Here is a 23,250-nt window from a genome sequence, read left to right as displayed (position 1 = left end):
AGAATCCTGGCATCAAAATGCTTTCTTATATTATTGTTCCCAAATGTCAGCAATGCAGGTGGAAGTTCTCCTCTAGTTTGCTCTGCTGTCAGTGAAACGCTTCCTCAGAACGTGCATCCTTTTCACCATGGTTGCCAGACAGTCACTTGGAACCAGTGCTTCCGACAGTTAAATTCACTCCTGAGGGGTATTTAGGGTGGTTATCAAAGGAGTTTCACAGTGATCTTCTGTAGCTATCACTGCCTCTACCTTTTAACCTCACGTAGCAGTGGGCTTCCTTTTTCCTAATAACACCAGTGGTGCATCCTGAAAAAATGCAGACTTGCCAGAAATCAAGCTTTCCTGTGGTTTCCCGACTACACATCTGATCCCGCAGCTCTCCTCCTGCCTGCCGAATAAAATCCGTGTGCTGCTCACAGCCTCATGCTGTCTGAACAGAGTGTCTCATGCAGTTTCACCTCCCCTTTTCAGTGGTGCTGCTCCAGGATTGAGTCTTGAAATCATATGATCAGTGCCATAGCGATTTGATTCTGCATACTAAATGAGACTTCCCCACGAGACACTGCTAATATCTGCAGAGAATCTCAGGTAATTGGAGCCCTCCCCTCGGCAGACACACACACACACACACTGCATTTGCTGGCTTTCAAGTAATAATCCAGCAAGCAGATCGGAAAGAGTTTACGATGCTTTCTGGCCTGCGTTCTGGCAGCGTTAAGGATTCTCATCATCTCCTCTCCAGCAGATGTTGCCAAGCCAGAGATGAAGTTACAGAGACAAAGGAATACTCAGAGCAGGGACCACACTGCAACCGCTGCTGCAGCATTTATCCCTCTACTGTATGTAGGAAATAAAGGAATGACTATAAAGTGATGCTGTAAGTAGACGTACATTTTATCAAATACACAAGAGATGAAAAAATGAAGTAACCTTTAGCAGACTGTAAAAGAACCAGTAAAAGTACCTGATTCTAATTTCTCCTTGCTTTTTAAGCTTACCACATATACCTTCAAAATCAGCTCTGTATTCAGATGTTATGAGACCAACAGCACAAAATGTGAATGCAACTCCTTATACTTTTTTAATGAATTTCCCTGAGATCACTGGGAAAACTCTCATCTTTAGCAACAGGAAGGCATGACAACTACTCTACCAGATCACACCAAGAGAAACCTTAGATGATGAGCACTTATGATTAGAAACATTATGATTAGCCTAACTCTCGTTCTTCCTACCTCACACTTCAGAGCATAAGGTTTTTCTCCCAGTCTCTGGATTTCGCTTTGGAGTAGTAGGTTGAATACTGAAATAGGAATGATGCTGAAATGCCCTACTAAAGGCTTTAAACATGTTCTTTTTAATTCGTGTTATCTTTAGGCTCCTCCCTCCTCACTCATTTCCCTGTATGTCTCAGAAATTATACAACTTTGGCTAGGTTTTGCTTGAAAGAAATGAATGTGCATTTTATAACATGAATCAGGGAAGAATGACTTACTCAGAGAGCTTATCTGCAAACGAAAGGTCCACCCGACCTGCTGCTCACATGCCTCTCTCAAGCCATTCTTAATTACAGCCCTTCCATGCGAGATTTATACATTCTCCCAGAATCTGTACGTTAGATTTCAGAGGTCCCTTTTAAACTGGGGGATTAAAAGCCTAACAGAAATGATTAAAGCAGTATGAGAGTGCGTATGTATATGAATGCTGTGTGTATTTTTTAATACATATATAGTTGCAATATCTATGATAGTAAATTATTTAAAACCCGGTTTCCCTTTCGGTTTTGCTAACGAGATGGTAGGTACCAGCGACAACACCGTACTTCTGTGCCCACCGCCGGCTGTACCCCCCAGAGAAGGAAAAGGTGCTGCACACACACGCACAAGGGGGCATTGTGTTTCTCCCCACCCCGACCCCCCCGGGTTTTTCGGAGATATGGACCACACTTCCAAGTGTTTTGCCATAGCCATGAAACTAGGAGTGGGCTTTTCTCCACAATAACATTCTAACAGTTTGCTTTCCCCGCTGCGAGAGCTGTGCCGCATGGCGGCTGGGCTGCGGGGGGGCTGGTGGAGGTGACGGAAGGACTCCCATGTCTCCACCGAGAGCTGTTGGCCGTAAGGAGGGGACGCAGCAGTGACACGAGGCTGCCCCAAGTGAATCAGGACACGAGAGGCGTTTTCTGCAGGAGGGGCTTTCCCAGGCCCAGAGAGGAGGGAGCCGGCTGGTGGAGGGCACCCTCCGCCATAGCAAGGAACGAGCTGCTGTGCAAGCAAAGCCCGTCCTGCCCGAGCCACTCAGCGGCTTTGGGAGGAGGAAGGAGGGTGCTTCATCCCTACGGGGTCTAAACGGCCACGGCCACAGGTCGTTTCCTCAGAAAGGGACACGCAGCCCCCCTCGATGCTGCCGACCTCCCTCAGAACCGACCTGCAGCTGGGCTCGGGGTGAGACCAGGACAGAGGCGTTCCTGAGGGCTCCTGCCGGGCCGGCGGCTCAGCACAGCCCAGGGCAAGCTGCGGGGTACCTCTGTCAGAAACGCACGTCCCTCCGGAAGGCAGCTTTTAAGTAAGGAACTGTTTCAGACGAGTTTGTGCCTCTGCTTGGGTGAGCTGTTCTCTGGGCGCCATGGATGACCCACCTGGATGCAGTCCTGAGTAGCATTCTCTAAGCAGTCCTGCTTCAGCAGGGGAGTTGGACTAGATGATCTATACGGTCCCTTCCAACTCTAAAAAAATTCAGTGAAATTCAGTGAAATGGGGCTCCACATGCTCACCTGAGCAACAAGTGCTCTACTTCAGGTATTTGTTTCATATTTTTCTCCGAAGCTGTTAAAATATGAAATCCTGCTGCTGACAGAACCAGAAAAGGTCCCCAGTGTGCTTAGCTCGGTGCGTTCCCTCAGCGGGCGGCCGTCTGGGCCTGTGGAGCCGCAGCGCCGTGGCCTCGGAAAGGCCGCCATGCCTCAGGGAGGCCGGGCTGGGGAAATGGCGGCCGCCTCTCCTCACAGCGCTGCTGGGGAGCACAGCCCAGGAAGCGGGTGCTGGGACACTAGGGCTCTAGAGAGACAATGCTGAAATCCCCTGTTTAAAAGATACGAACTCTAGCAGAATAACAACTGTCAGCAGACTACATCGCAGCAGGGTGTGTGATCCCGGAGGATGAAGCAGGCACCTCATGAAGGAACCCTTGTGAGGGCTAAAAACTGAGCCCTCAGTGGACTGTGGATGATCGCAAGCTTTACACCCCGAGAATTTTGCATTTTGGAGCCACAGGCCGTTCTGAAGCAAAGCAGAGCCCTGGCTCGTTTCCTGTGGGTTCAGCAAAGTTCCTTCACCTGGGTGTGGGTGGTGACAGGGCTCCACCCTGGGCCCAGCCTGCACCCAGCCGGGAGCCGTGCTGCTCGGCAGCTCTGCTTGCAGGAGCCGTTTGAAGGTCTGAGGTGGGCATGAGACTCCGGTACTGCTGCGACGTGGACGTGGACATGGACATGGACGTGGACATGGACATGGACATGTGAGTCCTGTGCTTCTTATTTCTGTTGTTTTTTCAGCTGGGGACTCAGCCCCACGTGGGACTTAGTGAGGTAATTATAAGCTGCACTGGGAGCACTAACACAGTGCACCACTTCTGTTGTATTGCATAATGGTTTCAGTCAATTTCAATTTAGATGTCTATGTCTTGCTTTTGGGAAAAGCATCCAATTAATGCTGTTGTGTTCTTGAGTGATATTAAAATCTAGGTTTGTGTATTTTTGCGCTGCCTGCTGAGGCAGGAGTGCTCCCTCTGAGCACCTCTGTGGGACCAGACATTTTTGGAAGGGAAACTTTCTTGAAAGCTCTCAAGTAACATGCAGGCAAATCCTAGCTGTCCAGATCCCCCATGGTGTAAATGCACAGACTGTCACTGACATTGCCATGGTCTCGTGTTAAGAGTATCCACTCCAGGAATTTGCTTCCCATTAGCTTAAACCAAGGGATGCCAAGAGCAGAAGAAAGCGGAGCTGAACCCACAGTGCCTCAGTCGAGGCGACTGCGGCTGCCTCGGGGAAACCGAGCAGAACTGGAACCACCGATGTCACTTCCTTGTAAATGTCTGGATACAGTTCAGAGTTTGTTGTACATGTGTCAGCGATGCTCCCAGTCTGGATAGACTGAATATTTTCTCATAATGCCAAAGCGGTCACCAAAAGCTGGGGGAGCAGGAGGGAGGGACACACAGCACAACGGACAGCTAGTTCTTAAGTTCAGACAAGTAACAAAGTTTTTGTGTTATTGTTGTTCTGTGCAAAGTGAGCATAAACCTTCGAGCACCGGGCGTTCTTCAGCTGTTTGACATTGGGGGAGTGTTTGGTGGTGTATTTTCAGATTACCTTTGGAATGTTTTCTCTAGTAATTTGGGCTCAGAAAGATAACTGGATAAATTTATATATGTTGCCATCTCTCAGAAGCCAAAGACTTTGCCTGCTCCGGTGTCCTCTCGTGTTCCTCCTGCGGGTGAGAGGAGCGGGTCATGGCAGCTGAGCTCAGCTGCCCGGGGTTCGCCTGAGAACACCCTGCCGGCCCAGCCACATGCACTCATGGGCTCGGAGTACCTGGGTGCTGAGAGCCTACACGTGGCCTCACGGTATTTGTTTTCTCCATGCAATGTGCACATGGGAATGCCGGGACCTTCCCGAGTGCTCCATGCTGGCTCCGAGAGGGGCAATAAATCTATGCGTGTCTGGCTGTTTCCCTTGACATCCATGTGCGGTGTGTAATTGTAGCAAAAGGGGCTGTTTGGGGAGATAACTGGTACAGCCCCTACAAGCCCCGTGGGTGGGCAAGTCCCTGTTGGCTGGTTGGGTGGAGTGGGCTGCAGCCCTCTGCCACCAGAGTCCGGTTTGGGGGCCGGCTAACTAACATGTTTGACACGTGCACGAGTGCAGACGCTGGAGTCAGCTTCAAGGGGAAAACCACTAATTGCTCGTCCCCTCTGGAGCAAGGTCACATGTTTGTGAGCCCGACGACTCTCACATGTGCCTGTGACTGATCAAAAGATCAATGTTTACTTCACACGGTCAGACTGTCTCCTTCGCATTCATGGGAATCAATGTCTTGGGACCAGTATTACACCAAGGCTGATGGTATTGGACTGTTACAGGTGACTGAATCCTCAGCAGTCTGAGGATTTGCTTGTCACTAGGATCCTGGGGTCTGCTGTCAGGTGGACAATGCATCAATATGTCCTAAAAGCAGGAGATGCTGCCAAGTTCTCTGTCCTCGTGGTTAACCTCAGCAGTGTCTGCTTTGTCCGTTGTGGGAACTGCATCTCGGCAGAGCCACAGCAAGCTGTGGGCTTGCAGGTGTGGGCACAGAATAGCTGATGAGAGACAAATTTGGAAGAGATACAGCCCGCATGTATGTGTATGGGACTATGGTAGCTTCCCACACCTCAGACAGTCCTTCCTTTCTAGCCTGCAGTCTCACCTGCCTGGCAGACCCTGGTGACCATTCAGCAGAATCCACTGCAAAACAGCTCATGTTCTTGGTTTGTGGCGTTTCTTACCTGTCCCCAAAATGTATTCATTTCCCAAATATATTTTTGCATAGAGTCTGTTGCACAGTATCTGTATGTATGATTGTCATGAAACTGAATTTCTGTCGGATTTGTAATTGAAGCCAAAAGACATACTTTGGAATCCTGTTTCTGCTGTTAGTTAGATCCATGTGATTCTGATAATAATCTACAAAGGGAGGGGTAGACTGGGTAGATGTGGACACGTGCGTGTGCCTGTGGGCTCTGGACTAACAAGTGAGCAATCAATCCAGCCTTCAGTAAGTGAGCTGTAGCCAGCAGCAATCGCATTGATTGTCTCCTGTCACGGGTGGTTTTGCAGACAGAATGGGGAAGGGGGGTGGCAGGAGAATCCGTCCCACAGGAGAGCTCCAGCAAAGGGAGGAGAAATGAGAGTGCCCTGCGTTCCCTCCTCATAAAGCAGCTTGTGTCTGCTGCCCATCAGGAGACAAAGGCTCTGCCTCTTAAATTGGCATCTCTATTACCAGAACATCATGTTCAATTCAACAAGAAGTTTATTTTCATCCTTCCTATAAGTAGCCGTGAAGAGGATGTGTGCCAGGGCTTTGAGTCACCCACGCGCTGCACTGTGGCAGTGCGGCACTGCCTGCAATGTACAATTATGGGTAGTAGTAAATCCTCGGTAGGAGGGACTTGCCTTTTACAGTCTGTACAAAATTAGAAGGCAGACACTGAGACACAATCTTGGTTTTACCCCAAGGTAATTCTGGAGCATGTATAAAGTGGTAGCTGAGTGATGTGCCAGCATTTCCCATAACAGGGTAAGAGGAGTTGCTGCCATTCTCTGATAGTAGGAGGCTGAAGAGCAGTATGAAAGGGCTGAGCTGGTATGGTAGATTCTGCGAGCTATGTGCAAAAACTTTACTGCTTTAAAATTGTTCAGTATTTGTATCTATGTATCTATCTTCCTTTTAAACTATTTTTTTGCATTCAAATAAGAAAACTGCTTTTGTGTGTCCAGTAGAACATAGTAGATAAATGCAGTGGCCGGATATGTTGCTTTAATTACATATCTTATTCATTTGTTTGGCCTTTAGTTCTGTCGGGATTTTCAAGGCTGCAAATCAGCAAGAGTTCAGTTAATTATGTTATTCATCTCCCAGGTAATTACAGTTGTCCGTCATTATAATTTCTGTGATATAAACCCTGCAATGAAGAGTTCAGATTTCAGTTGGAATAAAAACTGCATATTGCCCAGCGTGACCCTTGTATCATAACCCAGTGTCCCTGAACGACCTACATCCCTGTGACAGGTTTGCTGTTGCATAGTGTTACTTAGTGATAAGCAGTGTGGGCTGAAATACACCAGTGGAGCCGGTGTCTAATTATGTGAGAGGATTCAGATGGAGAAGGCTTTACGGTAATCACTGTTTTCACCACCTATGAAAGCCCTGCTGCATTTGACCTTTGGTTTCTTAGTTTTCTCAGTGTGTGAGGAAGAAAGGCCGGACCCAGCTGGAGAGCAGAGCCTGCCTCTGGGTTCAAAGGCCTGCTGCAAAGCTCAGCGGCGGTGCTGAGCATCCTTCCACCACCTTCAGGAGGCTTTTGCTTTCATACCTCTCTCAACACATAGTTAAGGACTCTTGGACAACGTTGTGGAACATTCTAGGACTGAGATAATATAAAGGTTTTTATTTTCAGTTGAGCTATTAGTTACTATACAAGAACAAATGTGCCTACATTAGGGTGTAAATGTAATAGCTCCTTATTGCAGAACAGGAGCTTTCTCCTCTCCCTTCCATCTGCTCCCCAACTCTGCTTTCAAAGAGCTGCTAGACAGTGGATCTGTCCTGTTTGTAATAGAATTACAATACTTAGTCATTAGGGTGACAAAAATACAACTGATTTTTCAGCCAAAGACATGCTCTGGGTCTGTAGTTTGATGAGTGTTTCTTTTGGTGGCAATGTCAGCGTGAGCAGCGCTGCTGCTTGTTCTTCTGCTGTGCCTTGCAGCGGGGCAAAGGACTGGTTGGGGGAACACATCCAAGCTAAAAATAGCTCAGCAAGAAAAACTGCTGAAAGGACATGCTCTTCAAATAGCAGAGAAGCGGTGCAGACTCCCCGTGCAACTCCTCTGCTGGAGGCTGGTGAGGGCTCAAGGCTATGGATTACAATGTGTGTTGAAGGGTCTTCCAGCTGAAAGCACACGCGGGTTATGATCTGGGTCACACTGTGCAGGTCACTGAAAACGGTGAATAATATTTCATTGCAAAGCAGTAGAGGTTTTTCTCTCTCTTTTTTTTTTTTTTTTTTTTTTTTGTCTATGAAGCAAGAGTAAAACTCTGGAGCCCTGTGTTCCCACGGCGGGGGAATAGAAGCAGTGTTACATAGCTTAGATTTGGGCAAATTGAGAACATTGTGGGTTTGATGCTTCAGGACAAGCAAACAAAAGGAATCACATAAATCCCAGGGGTTTAGTTCTATCCCATTATGTATGTATTACCATTATATCATTTTAAATAAAGACATCTGTCACTGCTGAAGCAATGCTAAAAATGAACTCTGATAGTGACTGCTTGAGCGACAGGAAGGTGTCTACAAGTCAAGCGCTAGTAGCCCAGAAGCAAGTCTTCGCCCAGTGGTGGGGACTACCCCTTTACTGAGACTCTCCAATACTCCTAATGAAACAGTTGCATGCTTAGGGGGGAATGACATACACAAAAAGAAAAACAAATTAGGTTTTAACTTCTCTATATAAATGATGCCTAATACGACACTTGTGCTTGATCTCCTTCAGGGAGACTGAGGCTGGGTTGCTGGCCACCCTTGAGCCCCGTAAGAAGTGGAGTGTCTGTAGGCTCGTGGCTCCAGTTCCTGGGCAGCCAGGAACCCAAGTTCAGCCACCGCAGTCAGAGGGAGCAGGGACAGCAGGACAGAAAGTCATGTCAGTTTGGCCTGTAGCATCAGCTACATTTCACAGTCCATGAAATAGAGATACTGTACATGGATGGAAGTGTCCCAGAATGTCCTGCATTCAGCCAGGGTGCTCACTGTTGCACAGCTAGCGGTAAGATCCTGCAAAACTGTGCACTTACCCTACTGTTAACAGATGCCACTGCACTGTACAACTGTGGGATTTGGGTCACTGGAAGAAACTGCAGCTGGATTTGCAGAGAGCAGACAAAGAAACATTGGTATGCATAGCCTGTCAGCCCGCCTCTGCTGACTATATGTAAATTCTCCTCCACCCCCGCATTCAATGCAAAATTATTTGAGAATGGGCACTCTTGCCATGGATACAAGCTGCTGAGGCTTTCCCCATGCAATGTGAGCTCTGGAGAATATCCTTCTCTGTTCCCTGTAACCTGTATTTGTATATATAGGACCCTTTGGCAATCTGCAAAGTCTGTCAAGTGACAAATAAACACCTGCAGGCATATTTTCCATTGCAAGGTGTTGCATAAAGCAACAGCAAGGATTTACCCAGAGCTGGTGGTATGGAGCTGTGTGAGCCTACTAACCCAGCAGCTTCAGACCCTGACAGGAGAGGACATGCCACTGCTCCTTCCAACCCGCTGTAATGCCAGGCTTTACGCCCAGGGACAGCTTACTTAATCACTGAAGCAAATCAAGGAAAATGCAGCGCTCTCTTGGCTTTGTGTAATCCCTACAGAAAAAAACCTAAATGGTAGTGATTCCTAAAGTTGCAAATGCTTCTGGGAGAGACAGTCCCTGCCGGGACCATATGTATGACTGCTCCAACTGCAGGGATCTCTCTGGGAACGCTCTCCCTGGCAACGCCAGTACTTTCTAGTTCTCTCCTGTCGCTCACCCACACAGCATCCCCAAAAGGATGGGATATCCCTGCCTTCAGATAGCATAGCACCATCTGTTGTACTATTTTCCGTTTCTCTCATGCACGCTATTGTTAGCCCAGCATTCTTCAGCACAGAGCTAGACTGACAGCTTGCCCTCATGCTGTCATTAGCCAAAGCTGGCCAGGGCCACACAGCCTTTGCCCGCAGCATGCTCTGGTCCTGCTTCTTTACTGCATCCCCATTTATTTTATTTTAATATTTTTCTTTTTTTCGAAATTCCTCTAGTTTTAAACTGGGCTGTGTGAGGAGTGTGACTTGTCACTTGATACCACAGAGCGTGACACTGAGCACTACATACAAGTTACATGCTACATACTACGTGAAAATGCAGACAGGATTTGAATTTAAAAATTGCATCTTTGTATTGTGTGCTCTTCCCCAAGCTTTTTGGGACCCTCCTTAGTTCTATTTAGGATCCTGCATTCAGTTATGGTGGTGTAAATCCAAATAGAGGTTGCTGGCAAATTTCAGGCAGGAAAGAAAATTCTGTGCTTTTGAAATCTGGGTTCCTCAATTGAATAAAATGTAAAAACTTAGTTATGTAACATTTCCTATTGACCCGAGCATTTAGGGTTGACATTACTGCTATGACTTGCTGTGATACAACGTACGCTGTCTGTTACTGTCAAAGTGCGAGGCTGCCACAGAAAACCTTTGCGAAGTCTCCGGGTTCTTGGGAAAGGATTCGATTTTACCACCTCGTGTCTCCTTAGAGTTGCTTGCTGTCTGCCTGCCGGGATGGGGGAGCTACCTGCAGTGATGGCAGGGACTTCTTCAAAGATAGAAAAGGCCTTATCTCTCTGCAAAGGACCTCCATCGTACGCTGGTTTTCTAGGCTTTTGTAGCATGTGTTTTTTCATTGCAGAGCAAGTCCCGGGTAATGCTGCATTTGAGTGCTGGGCCTCTGGTCTGCTAGAAAGTCCCTGCTGACCCTGAGCTTCCTGCTCCCATCACCCTTGGAGACCTAAGCTTGCTATCTCCACACCCCTACCATTCTCTGTTAGCTTTTGCCTTTATGTTGTAAACAGGCTGCAAAAATATTTTTTTTTTTTTTAAACTTAATTGCACGATGTCTATAAATATAACTTTCCTTACCACATTAGTACTGGTTTGTTTAACCTTTTCTTGAGAAGGAGGATTTCTCCCCTGCTGGGTGGTATTTGGAAGCAGTGCAGCCACTCCTTGTGATAATTACAGTAATAAGGCTGCAGCGTAGCCTGGCCAGAACATGGCTTTTGCAGACACCCTCAAATTAGCCTGATGGCTCTGCAACAGACCAGCTGCTATCTAGGGAGACTGTTGTGACATCCTGGCCTTTTATTTTTTTTTAACATGATTTCTGATAAACTAATGAAGTATTAATTCATTCAGAATTTAATTTGCTTAATGAATATGATCATCTCAAGCAAATGACAATGGCTGTTCATCTGTGAGCCATGTAGTCTTAATTCTGAGGGCTTTATCTCAACAGTGAGGCACTCATGTTTTCGTTTGGTGTTTGGCTCTTGGCTGAGTAGTATTTTGTATAGTTTTAACAAAAAAACCCCAAACCAACTGTCACATCTTTGCACGACAGTGGACTAATGGGTTTGAAGTAACCTGTTTCTAATGTGATTTAAGACTTGGATTTTACCAACATGCTGGTTCTTCAAGCCAGTGTGTTTCCTAGTTGCTTTGATAGAGTCCTCTGCATCAGTGGACGTTGAACAGAAGGAGATTCTCAGCCTCCAAAGGTGGGGTCTGTTTCTTTATCATTTCACTGGATAAATACTGGAGCATGGACTGATATATCTGGGAGTCCTTTTTTGTCTTTTGGTGTGTTACATGCAACAGCTAAAGAAAAAGGTAGAAAATGAGAGTACTTTCCCAGGAGAAAAAAAAAGTCTCCAGAGTCTGGAGAGGTTAAGGAAGTGTGTTGGCCACTTGGATGAGTTAATTATTCTGAAAAACAAATACTGAAGGAAATTTGTGTGCTCTGTCTGACCCAAGTAGCTCCCAAGCTACGTAAACAAACAGGAAAAGCCCCACAAGACCTGATTATAGAGCTGCAGCTGGCCGGGTGGGCATAGGCAATGGAATCAGAAAGATTTAGCTAGAGCTACATTTTAATAATTGATATGACTGTACAATATTTATTAAGTAGTGTTTGATAAGAAACAATGACCTTCTCTTCTGACCTATTTTCTCTCCTTTCCCCCCTCCCTATTTTCTAAATATTTATTTCCTTCATTTTTTCACATCCCTCGCCTTGTCTAAGGTTGCTTCAAAAAGGTAGAAACTGTGCTATACTGACCCAGTTTTTCTATAGGAAAGCAGCAAGCGCCAGCCTCTGATTCCTGGGAGGAATTAAGATCTTGAATGAACCAGGCTACAGAAGTTGTGCTCAGAGCTGCCGGAGGAGGAATCTGTAGTAACTCTAACAGTATTTGGAGGGCCAGCAACTGCACTGTATTAATTGCTTTTCCCAGGATGATGTGGTGAGCCAATTCTTGGAAGACAGTCCAAAAACATGCTGGGGTTCTGCTCGCAAAGGTGCAGATGACTCATCTGACAGCACTGGCCCGTAAATCAGTGCTAAGGTGCTGCTGTGGTACTGCTGTATGCCCTCCAGGTATGGTGTGTGCTAATGTCACACCGCTCCGTCAGAAAGCTTTGTCTCTTCCCTTCCCCAGTCTAAAAGCCACACAACAAATTCTGTGGAAGTGAGTTCTATCTGTTCTGGTACCCTGCAGGCGATTCGCAGCAGGGGCTATGGTGAAACTCATTTCTATCCAGTCTGCACATAAAGTTAGCTACGTTTAAAAGGGGTGGCGGGGTAGGAGAACCAACACCAAGCCAAAACTAGCCCTTCCCTCCCTCTCTTTTGTTCCCATACGCTTCCAAGCGGGAAGTCTGAAATTGAGTATGTTCAAACTGGAAAACATGCTGCCAAACGCCCTTCTGGCTGAGATTTTGCTTATACTGGTTCATAGCCTTTTCAGACACGCACTGTCCATCCCTTCTTGCTTCTGCTTGAACTACTGTGGAGTCAGTGCTTGGCATTAAGTGCAAAAAACAGGTTTTCCTGAATTTCATGAACAGGTTTAAAACAAAAAAAACTAATCCTAACTAATCTCAGCAACACAGCGACCATCCCCACAAATGGTGAGGGCTGCCCCCGTGAATGCCTGAATCCCTGCTCGACCCTCACAACTGCTGCAGTGCCTTGTCCTGGTCAGGTTTTTGTCATAAAACCACACTAATGGCTGTGACAACCAGAGCAACTTACTTTGGTCCCTATTGATTAAGCTCTGCAAATTAATTCAAAGTAATCTCTTTCTGTAATTACTCGTGCTGCAGATCCAAACGAGCTTCACGACCTGAGTCACAACGCAGCGTAGGGTGAAGCATTACAGAGTGTTACTGGCTTTCTGCAGGTTTTCGTTCTGGTTTATGACTGCTTGTCGCTTCACAGGGCCAGGGCCCAGATCTCCAGGCATGTGTAGCTGCCTGTTTTCTGAGAGAGGATCTGAGCCTGAACAGATGCTGCTATTTGTAGGCATTTTGGCAGGGCAAAACAAGTGCACTATTTTCTTCCCTAAAATGTTTTTTCCTTATTTAATTACACTTGCTTTAGCAGTTTTCCTGCAAGTTATTTACATAATTATGCTCCCTTGTGATACATTACAGCTTTCTGAACCCTGAGTTTTTTTATTTCTAGTTTCACACGTACCAGTTATGCTAGAAGACCTATTCGAGGAATTGACTCTGTGTCCCAGAAAAGGCCCTGGATATTTCCTCTCTGTGTTTACACCTCCTGCTCTGCTCTTCCCTTCCCTGCTGTGCACTGACCTGCTGCCCTTGCCTTCAGTGTGCCATGGAAAGCATGTTTGATTATGAATTCCCAGCACTGGAGCCAGGGAAGTAGAACAGAGCAGTGCAAGGAGTTAAGTGTCTTCCCAGAAGACAATCTCTCGTCAGCTGTGCCCCGAACATCTGAAACTTTTTCTTGTCCCAGGGCAGAAGTACCTGCCCTCTGCAATGACACTTCCCTGTGTTAGCTCAAACTAAATACCCAGCGTTTTCAACGGGAGGTGCATGCTGAGTCCTTAGCAATGCAAACCTGCGCTGAGAACAGCTTTGAGTTGTGTGTGTGTTCTTCAAATCAAAACCCAACACACAGGACTAAGTTCTCTCTATTGCAGCCCTTTATAAATGAATTAGTGTGTTCAAAAATTCTTGCCAAACGTGCTGTGGGCTGGTCTGAGACAGTGAATTGCTCTTTCTGGTTCATCTGCAGAGCATGGCTCTTGTCCAGAGCTGATAGGGTGCTCCATAATTAATTGTGCATGCTCTGTGCTTCATTACTGAAGCAAGTGAGCACCTCTGGTTAAAGAGCTTCTGTCCAGAGGGTCCGTTATGATCACACACTCATGGCAGTTAGGTTTGTTACTTGCTGACCAGGGATTCACATTAGTGAAGTTCATTCTATTTTTGCAAGTGTAATACATGAACGGGAACAAATGCTACCTTTCTTGAGTTCTTCAGTCCTTAAGAGACAGGGGCAGGGTAGTCAAGGTATGGCACATACAGATGTATTTGAACCTCTTCTAATATACGTATTCGAGCTGCACTGCAGCTCCCTTGGACGCGAAAAGCCCTGCAAACAGAAGGCTAAACTGACTCATTGCTTGGAGACATTAACAAAACTTGGGCTTTCTCCCTTTCCTCCTGTTTTTTACCCTTGAAGACTGTCTCAGAGTAACTCTGGCAGCAGACTCTAAACCTCAGCCCCTTCGACTGTAAAGCCAGTGCTGTCTGTCACTGGGTACATAACAGGGTTTCCAGCTATGTGTCACACCAAGGGTGGGCATGGGGAATATTGATGCCTGTGGGATCCTGGAGGCAGCTCCAAAAACTCTCAGCTATCACTCACATCTCCCCCATGTTTCCAATCCTTCCCCCCACCCCCCACAATATTTTTCTTTTCTTTAGAGCCTGTCATAGAGAAGGGACAAAACATGAAAAAAATCCAAAATCCTCACACAGCACCAAGCTTAAAAAGCATTCAGGCACCGTGCAAGCTGTTAATAAAATACTGCAGCCAGATGCAAATCTCCAGCAGCAACCCCCAGCCGGTCCCGCTGCCAGCATCTCATCCTGCTGTGGAGTGCAGAGCAAGGAGAGCAGGAGACTCCCTCGGCTTACACGCACGCCCACAGAATTAAATTGTAGCTCTATATATAGCTCCTGTCTCATGCGAGGAGCTGAGGCTTTCACAGACACCCACGCTGCGCTCGCTGGGGTTATTTTTAGCATCAGTGACAAGGTTACCTGGATGATTCCTGCCAAATAAGAACGAAACACATTAAATTGTATGCACCTAATTAGCGGTGACAGCCTATCTTGTCTTTGTGCCTGCCGCTGCCTTTCTGTCTCTGGGATAAATCTGCGTCAAGTCTTCCCAGCCTTCTGAAATCAGGGCAGTTCCCTGATTTCTAGTTCAGCGAGTGGGAGTTTGAGCACAGTGGGACCTTCATCAAAAAACCTTGATAATCTCCAGGTGGATTTAGGCTAATCTCTAAAGTGGGCTCAGTTCAGTATCTACTTAATTTCTGTATTAGGGCCACTAGTAGTTTGTACCTTCCCCCCTCTTTGGTCAAAATCAAATAAAATACTCCCCAAAGTTCTGTGGGTTCAGCCCAGTTTCTCACTGAATCTCTCCGTCTGGAGGGCCGATGCCTTTTCAGTGAGCAAAGCTGCACTGAGAGGTTTGAGTGAGGAAGTGGCGTGGGACACGCCGTTCTTGGGAAATGGGCACAGCTTTTGTTTCATCAATAGGTAAAATTTTCCTTTATGATTGCTCTGTGCTGGACTGTCACGCTTTATGCATTTAGGCTGCAGATCTGAAGTGCTGTTTGCTTGGTATTGTTCTGTCTCCAGCAGCACCGCACTTCATGCTGTTTCGTGAGGCTGCGGTACAAACCAGGGGCTCATCTGGGCGTGCATTAGCTACGGCTGCAGTTTCTGGGCAACTCAAATCGAAAATGCCTTTCCAAGAACCTCAGGGCAGTAGCAGAACTACAGATTTCCAGATGTGGTAAAGTACGCAATGAAGATACCTCCTTTTTCACTTTACGTTGCCGAGAAATCTTGCCCCAGCATGATCCGCTTACCCAAGCCAAGTTTTTCAATGTGGTAAAAATCAATTTTAGGTGCTCGGGTTTTGGTTCCGCTCTGTGTCGGTAAAACCATCATTCTTCCTGTCTGACTCCTTTGATGCCCACGTTTCAGTATCTGAATTCCTGTCTCCATAATCTTTTAAGTGCCGCTTAATGCATCGTGTCTACTTATGCAAATATCCAAGGAGGTACAACAGAACATGAAGTGAAAATTACAAGTATAATCTTTTCCAGGAATTCATGTTTTCATTGAAACATTAAGTAATAATGGAGAGTCTTTAACTGTGGTTATACAAGACATAGTTGAGGAGTACCAGCCACCCAGGCAGTTCAAACATGAACCTTCTAAACAGTCAGATATCAAATTTAATTAAACAACCCTTTCCTGCGTCACTCTTCAGTCTAGCAACTATTTTACTCCTCCGGTTTCAGCATAAACCCCTTCTAGAACAAAGTGAGACGGTAAGGCAGAAAGCAGTTATTGCAAATAATCGTACTTGCAAATGTCTTTGCTGCCTCTTGACACAGAGAGCTCTCAATTCTCTGAATTCCATTGAGGGCTTATTATCTGCCCTCTGAACACATAATAACGGGAACCAGGACCTGTTGGGAGCCCTCCTGCCTAATGCACAGTAGAATATTGCAAGTGCACACCGTGGCCCAGGGCACCGGGGATGCATGAATTAGTAAGAGAAAACACTACAGGAAAGGGAAATCTGGGGAAAACAGAATACTGCCATTTTGGATGGAGCAGGAGGGAGAAGTGCGTGTTTCCATGGCAACAAGTGGTAGACTAAATTGGCTGGAAGCACAAAATACGGGAAATACACTCTTAAAAACCAGCAGTGCACACAAATGAATACTTGAATCTGTACTCCTGCTGCTGTCAGTCAATAATAAATCTGAAGTCAGTGGTCTTGCACAGCTGTAAAAGTAGAATCTGGCCCAAAAGATATAACAGAATTCCTCAATCTCTCTTTTGAGATGCAATGAGTGGGAAGGGGGAGAAGAATAGGGATTGTAGCTTTGGCTGCATAAACACCCATCAGCGTGATGGCAGAGAGTTGGTTTTCTCTGCAGGCTCACAGCTACTGTTGAAATGTATTACAACCAGAACCATTTAAAAAATACAGAGGTTTTGAGAAAATGTTATTCTTTTGTCTTCCCCTTTTGAAGTTCCATAGACACTATTATTCATTATATTTTGCACATTATATACGTCAGCATAGCTTTCCCTCCAGAGTACGGAGCTAGGCTGTGTTAGCTGTGGGACCGAGGCAATTTGCTAGACAGCTGTAGACTTTCAAATCCCTACAAATGTGCTGAAACATATTGATCTTGACAACAACTACCTGTTTACTTGCCATTTGTATGCAGCCAGCCATGTACCTACTGACTAATCTGCCCGTACATTATTTTGTGCTAAAGTACAGGTCTGTACATGGTAGTACATGTGGATTCGTAGCTGAGCTGGCGAGTCCCATCGCTGTTACCAGAGCAGCAGCAGCAGTGTGCTCTTATCGGCACAGGTAGTGCCGAAATCATGCAGAGACCAGACATTTCTATTGGTTCCCATTTCCCAGTCAGTGCTTCACACCTGAACGCTTAGCAGTACCTTCCTTAGCTATAAACTTCCAAGTTGTCACAAGGACACAAAGAGACTACGCTGCACAAATACCAGTGAAATGAATGGGTTTAAAGGTGCGAGGTGTTAGCTCTGCCCAGTGTGGTTATGACTGCCAGGTTGTGCTGGGGTGCTCTGGGTTTGTGACCTGAGACCTAGTTAGAAACTCCAGAAGGATATCTCTAGGGGTTTGACTTTTTGGCCTTTAACAATACCCATTTTTACTTACTTTTTTTTTTTTTTTTTGACATGTACTTTCTTTTCCTGGTGTAAATATTTTCCTGAATGCGTCCACCACCTGAGCTTGTTTGCATGGTCATGTTCTATTCTGGTGGGTGAGTTAAGAGCTGAGCTGAGCTCTGCCAGGGCACATACGCGCTGGAAGTTGTGTGGGAGATTGGAAGCAATCTGTTTTGCCATTCTTGGCTATTCCAGCAATCTCTGCACCGTCTGTTCCCCGAGATGCGCTGAATCTTCCGCATTCCAGGAGGAAGGAACTAAATGAAAGCCTGTCTTCCAGTACTTGGAACAAAGATGGCTTTTAGCCATCCTCTAGACATTACCAATGAGACTAATAGCCTGCCCCCAAGATTGCTCCATGAGACCACCACAGGCAGTATGGAGGCTTCCTTCACTGCACTTGCCCATAGACGCTACATTTCCTGGCTTCTAGTAATGACCTGCCCTTTTCTTCACCAGCAGAGCAGTTACCTTTTTAAGTCCTTGTACTGACACTTGACTTTGGGTATGCTTCCTTTAAAGTAATTCTTTAGGCTCGTTATTAAGCAAGCTAAATGTTAAATGAAAAGAAAGGGATAAATCCTGTAGTTATACCACCCGAAGCGGCAATTCCATTAGACCTTTCACACTAAGAGAAGTCAGGCTGTATTGAAAAGAGATGTGACCACCTAGGCATTTCAGCAATATGAGGTGTGACTGGATATGAGATAATCTTCTCACTCGGTGAATCTCTGTGATGGTCCAACTTGGTTATAGCGATGCAGTGGGGTGGAAACTAGTTTTGTTTATTTTAGAACTATAAAATTAGGCTACTGACCTATGAAGACATTTAACGAGCAATTGACCATCCAAAAGAATGGACTAACAATATCAAAGTGCAGCTTGAAATATTTCTCTGATGTGAATACACAAGGCTTGCAAGGTCAAGATGATCAAGGCCATGGTCAAGGTCCATGACGCTTTAAGATGAGGGGTATTAATGTGGCACATCTATGACTTGCTCCTCCTGTAACTCTTGGAACTTAATGTAAATTGTAGCATGGTATTTTCTACTTGTATGTGATGTACATGTTTTTGTGACGGGTACTGTCATCTGCTCTGTCCTGTGCAGTCACTGGCACAATGCACTGTTCTCCTGTGGATGTAACGTGCTACCATGCTACAAAGAACGAGCAGCAATCACCAAGGCTGGAGGAAGGTGATTATTCCATCTCCAACATTCAGGGGCATGGTGAAGTGCACCCAAACTCTGATCTGTTCATTCAGCAGCTCGTTTCTTAGCTGAGGCCAAGTGTGGTGACGGCAGCGATGTTTTCCTCCCTAAATTCTGGTCCATTAGGACCTGTGCTCTGATCCATATACGTGCTTCTCATTCCCTGTCCCCTGAGGTACAGCTTAATCAAATGCACACACATGAATGAGCTAGCCTAAATATCAATAAATGTTTCTTTCGGGAGAGGCTTGAGATATTTAATATTTAATAAGCCTTGAAAATGAACTTCTGTTCATGTTTCTCAATTTGATTCCAAGCATTTTGGCGGTGAGCAGTGCTCACTGTCCCACTGTGGGCACGCACAGCACAGATTATTTAACAATCCACTTTGTCTCATCTAAAATATTCATGTTTGCAGATATCCAAATGTAGCTCTTAAAAAAACACACACAAAAGCCAAATGGTGCAGCCTGAGCCTCGCAGTTACCTTAAGTCTTTGCTTTAGGCTACACGCCGCAGTACCGCTGTTTCTCTCCCAGCTCTGCCCCGTTGCCCTGGTTACTGATGCACAGCAGACCATCCCCGCCATCCCTGCGGCTGGCCCTGCACAAACACCGTACCCGTGGGAAGGCAACGCCGCTGAGGCTGCTGCTGCCTTTACGCAGAAATACAGCCGCCAATGCAGACAGCAGCTTGCCTTTGTTCAAGTCAATATACAGCTGTAACAATTGCCTTTAGCCTCAAATTCAGCTACTGCTGACAAAGCTAAATCAGGTTAACAAATAGTCTTATTATTTTTGTGAAAGCACTAGCCTTTCTGGAGAACCTCAAAATCTTGATTACATCAGTGGAGCTGCAGGTAGATTTGGCAGAATTTTGTCTCCCACACTGACTTCTGTCTTGTTTTCTATTGAAAACAAGGGAATCCTGACAGAAGAGGAAGTTAAGATTTTTTTTCACGTGACTGACTGACAGCTGAAAACATGCTATATTAGTTTGTGTATGATTCACTGCAGGAAATGGCCTCGGGGGTGGGTGACAGTGTCTCATCTGACAGTACTCAGAGGACACTCTGTTGTAAAGGGAGGTTCCTCCCTGTTCTTAGATAGACTTACTTTGAGAGCTTCATCTCAATTTGCTGCCGGATTTCCTGCCTTTCCTCATCTGTCCTCCTTGGGAAAATATTCCTGTCTTCCAGCTCCTGCTTACTTGGTCTGTTCCGTAGTTTTACTGCCAGCAGTTCTTTCTTGCATTTTCTTGGCAAGGTACCTGGGACACGCATTGAAAAGAAAATTATTAGAAAGACAGCTCCTGGAGATGAAACATGAACATATGCAGAGGGGGAAACCTACAGAGTGACAGTGATCTGTACGTTACTGTGCAAGGAGCAGCTCTATGTATTCATATGAGTAAGTAGCACTACAGTTGTGCGGGGCTCACACAAAACTGCTTACAAATGCGGAGGGATCACATTCCTCTGTTGTCTTTGCTATCCATTATAAGCAAGCAGTGCTCTCAGGTGAAAATTATTTGCAGCTGAGACACGATTCGCATCGCTAGTTCAGAAGCCAGAGGCTGTGCATCTTGCCTCAGTCCTCTGAGCATCCCTAGAGCCCAGAGCAATCCCTGTTTCCTGAGCCTTTTAGTGGTTCCTTTGTAGAAGGAGTGGATCACTCGGTGACAGGGGTGACCAGGACATGTACGTCTTCCTCTCGGGGCCACCAGGCGTAACCAGGAATAGATAATGGTAACTGAAACAATCCGACTGGCTGCTTGTCATGTGTGTATATATGCACACACACACATATATAAGTATATATTTATAAAAAATGTTATTCTGATTTTCTGGCATTAGAAGTTAGAAAATCAGAATTGTGAGCAGACACCGTGTGTACCTCGTAACACCAAATATAAACCATTATGTATGTCTACATCCTGTCCAGTGTGACAGTGTGTCATATCAGAATATCATTTAGCAACCAATACTATTCTGTTGACATTAGGCCTTTCCCTCTGAAGACAGCAGGGGCAAACATTCCACGGAATGAAAGAAGAGGCCAGGTTTTCTGATGCTTTGCAGAATGCTGGCAGCTTAATTGGGCATTCGGGCAAGAAGAGACACAAATACCTACTGTGATTGCATGACCTGTTGTGCTTATTGTAAAAATATGATACTACATGTTTTCCATCAAACCAGACAACCTAAAAAATTGCCATTACAAAAGAACTATTCACAGGAGACCATGCAGCAACTGTTTTGAGTAGGAGTCTACTGCTCTTTAGCGTGCTGGATGTCAAGTCCTTGATGCTGCCCCTCTAGTGACATTAGAAACATCCGTGTACTCTTACTAGAGGGAACTGTATTTGAGCTCAGGTGTTTCTGTATCTCTGGTGTAACTGTTTAGACTTCAGCAGGCAAAACAAATTAAAATAGGACTCCTGAGCTTATAAAACTATTTTGCCATGTGTTTGGAAAGGCACGCAATAAAATGGCTGTAAAGTAGAAAGCCATCTTTATTTTCAAATGCCAACTGAAAGTCTGAGGTGGTGTCCTTTGATGAGGGGTAGCTTGCTTATGGCAGGGGGGGAAAGAAGAGGGAAGTGGTATTAAAACCAGTGAGCGCTGAGTTGTACTGGTAGGACTGCACTCTTCCAGCAATCGTGTTACAGGTAGGTTGTAAGGAGGTAAATGTACACCAGATGCCCGCATGCCTCTGCTGTGCTGTGCTGGCTTTTCTGGTGTCCAGTCCAGGACTTCAGCTGAGTCTGAAAATCATCCCTGCTGAGTAGCACCAGCTACACCAGCCGGGGTTTAGTGTATCGTCAGGTATGCAGCAACTACAGTTAAATCTTTGCATTTTCTTCATCTGGGGACCGTGGTGTGTAATAGGAGGTTATTTTGATTTGGTTCCTTTTTACTGTAAAGGTTTGTATTTTTAATTTAATGCTTCACCTTTTCTATAAAAGGTCATCTTACTTTTAAAGAAAATGACATTTAATTGATATTTTTGTTTGGCATTTGAGATAGGATTAAAGTCTATTTTTTAAAGGATGCTCTGGAGCTTGGCAAGATACTAAATCCTAAACAGATTCTCATTCCCAAATATTGGAGTTTTATTTGCTAGGGCTCTGTGGACTTACATTATTATTATCAGTATTGATCTTGAATTTCTTTATGCAGAGGGAAGGAGTCTATACCACATCCAGACATACATGTTGGGAAGACTGGGGCAGAGAGTAGTTACGGTCTCCCGGTGTGAGCAGGGACAAGTCTTTTGATAGTTGCAGTGGTGTAAAATTACACTTGTTAGAAACTGTAATCAGCTCAAAGCCCTGCATAGAGTCTAAAAACTGTGCCCTTGTTCAGCACCTTCCTCCTAATGCTTTCAAAGTCTGTTGCAAACATTAATTAAAGTACACAGCCCTCTCAAGTAGTAGGTATGCATTTAACAGATGGGTAAAGAAGTTAAATGATTTGGCTGATGCCACACAGAGCCTTCTGCTAACTGAATATATGGCTCCATCGGAAGCATTTGGCTCACGAAGCCACACGCTTGGGACTCTGTCAAGGTTTTTCAAGCCTCCACCTCGCTGGGAGCGGGTGCCAAGTGGGCGTTTGCAGCGCTCAATCCGTACAGCACAGGAGCCAACAGAATTCCTTCTGGAAACAATCTGAAGCATGTTTGGGGCTAGCAAATCCCCGGGTATCCCTGAACGTGTTCTCATTTTCACCTGGAAATTTTAAACAGGTGGTAAGAGGAATTTGGTCGTGTCAGGAGATTGCTGCGGAGAGACTGCACGTGTACACTGAGCATGGAACAGGAGAGACTGTCCTGCCCATGTGCTGGCCATCTGCGTGGTGCAGCTCAGCGTATCTTGGCTGCACTGAAAGCAATGGATGTATACACTCTACAGCACATGCATACCTCTGTCCAGAACTGCTTAGAAGGAAACAAGGGAGCTCTACCTGTTAAACACTTTTTTTGGAGATGCACCCTAAATGGTTATTCTCCCATTCATCAGTGCCAGCTATGGTATGAGTGTGCAGAACTATCCCCACTCCCTTCAGGCTGTTACAAAACTACTTGTCATACCATACTACACCTGATCTTTGGCTTGTGGGAGGACAAGGGCTAGAATTACATTGATTATTTGCTCAGATGAGGTCAGGACTTATTTTCTGCTGTCCCTCATCTCATTGAAAACCAGCTGAAATCGATGCTCTGCAGGGTAAAGGCTGGACTTTTTTGCAAGAAGTCAGGTTTTGAAGCTGATGTGGAGACATTGGCTTAAGCGAGCTCAGTGTATGCCCTGGAGGCTTGTATTTCAAAGTGAGATGGAACAATGCAGTATTTTGCTTGAAACAAAGTAAAGTGCAGCAGCTTTTCAGGGCCTTGCCTACTCCCAGGCTTGCTCTGCTGCATACTTAGAAAGAGTCTGCTACTTTGTGAAATTAAAAACACAAATCACATCTGAAAAATCTCAACTTTAACCCAAATCCTGCTGTTGTATTAGGGGAGTGGAGAGCATATAACCCACTCAGGATAAGCTGTGCTCACTTCATCCAGATGTCTGGATTTCTAAAAGGCTTATGCTATAGCCACTCCCATGGTCCATATG

At 45.7% G+C, this 23,250-nt stretch overlaps 1 protein-coding gene across 1 annotated transcript in view; it reads right to left on the bottom strand.

Annotated features, from left to right (window-relative positions):
* PHACTR3 (phosphatase and actin regulator 3) overlaps window positions 1-23,250 on the bottom strand; it is a 102,055-nt gene that overhangs the window by 7,888 nt on the left and 70,917 nt on the right. The window contains exon 8 of the mRNA XM_074157144.1: window positions 19,746-19,899. Within this exon, the coding sequence (XP_074013245.1) occupies window positions 19,746-19,899 (154 nt within the window). The remainder of the gene's footprint in view (window positions 1-19,745; window positions 19,900-23,250) is intronic.

This window comes from Numenius arquata, chromosome 12, assembly GCF_964106895.1.
Source record: "Numenius arquata chromosome 12, bNumArq3.hap1.1, whole genome shotgun sequence".
Lineage (NCBI taxonomy): Eukaryota > Metazoa > Chordata > Aves > Charadriiformes > Scolopacidae > Numenius > Numenius arquata.
The sequence above is the reverse complement of the archived record's forward strand: the minus strand, read 5'-3'. Positions and strand labels throughout refer to the sequence as shown.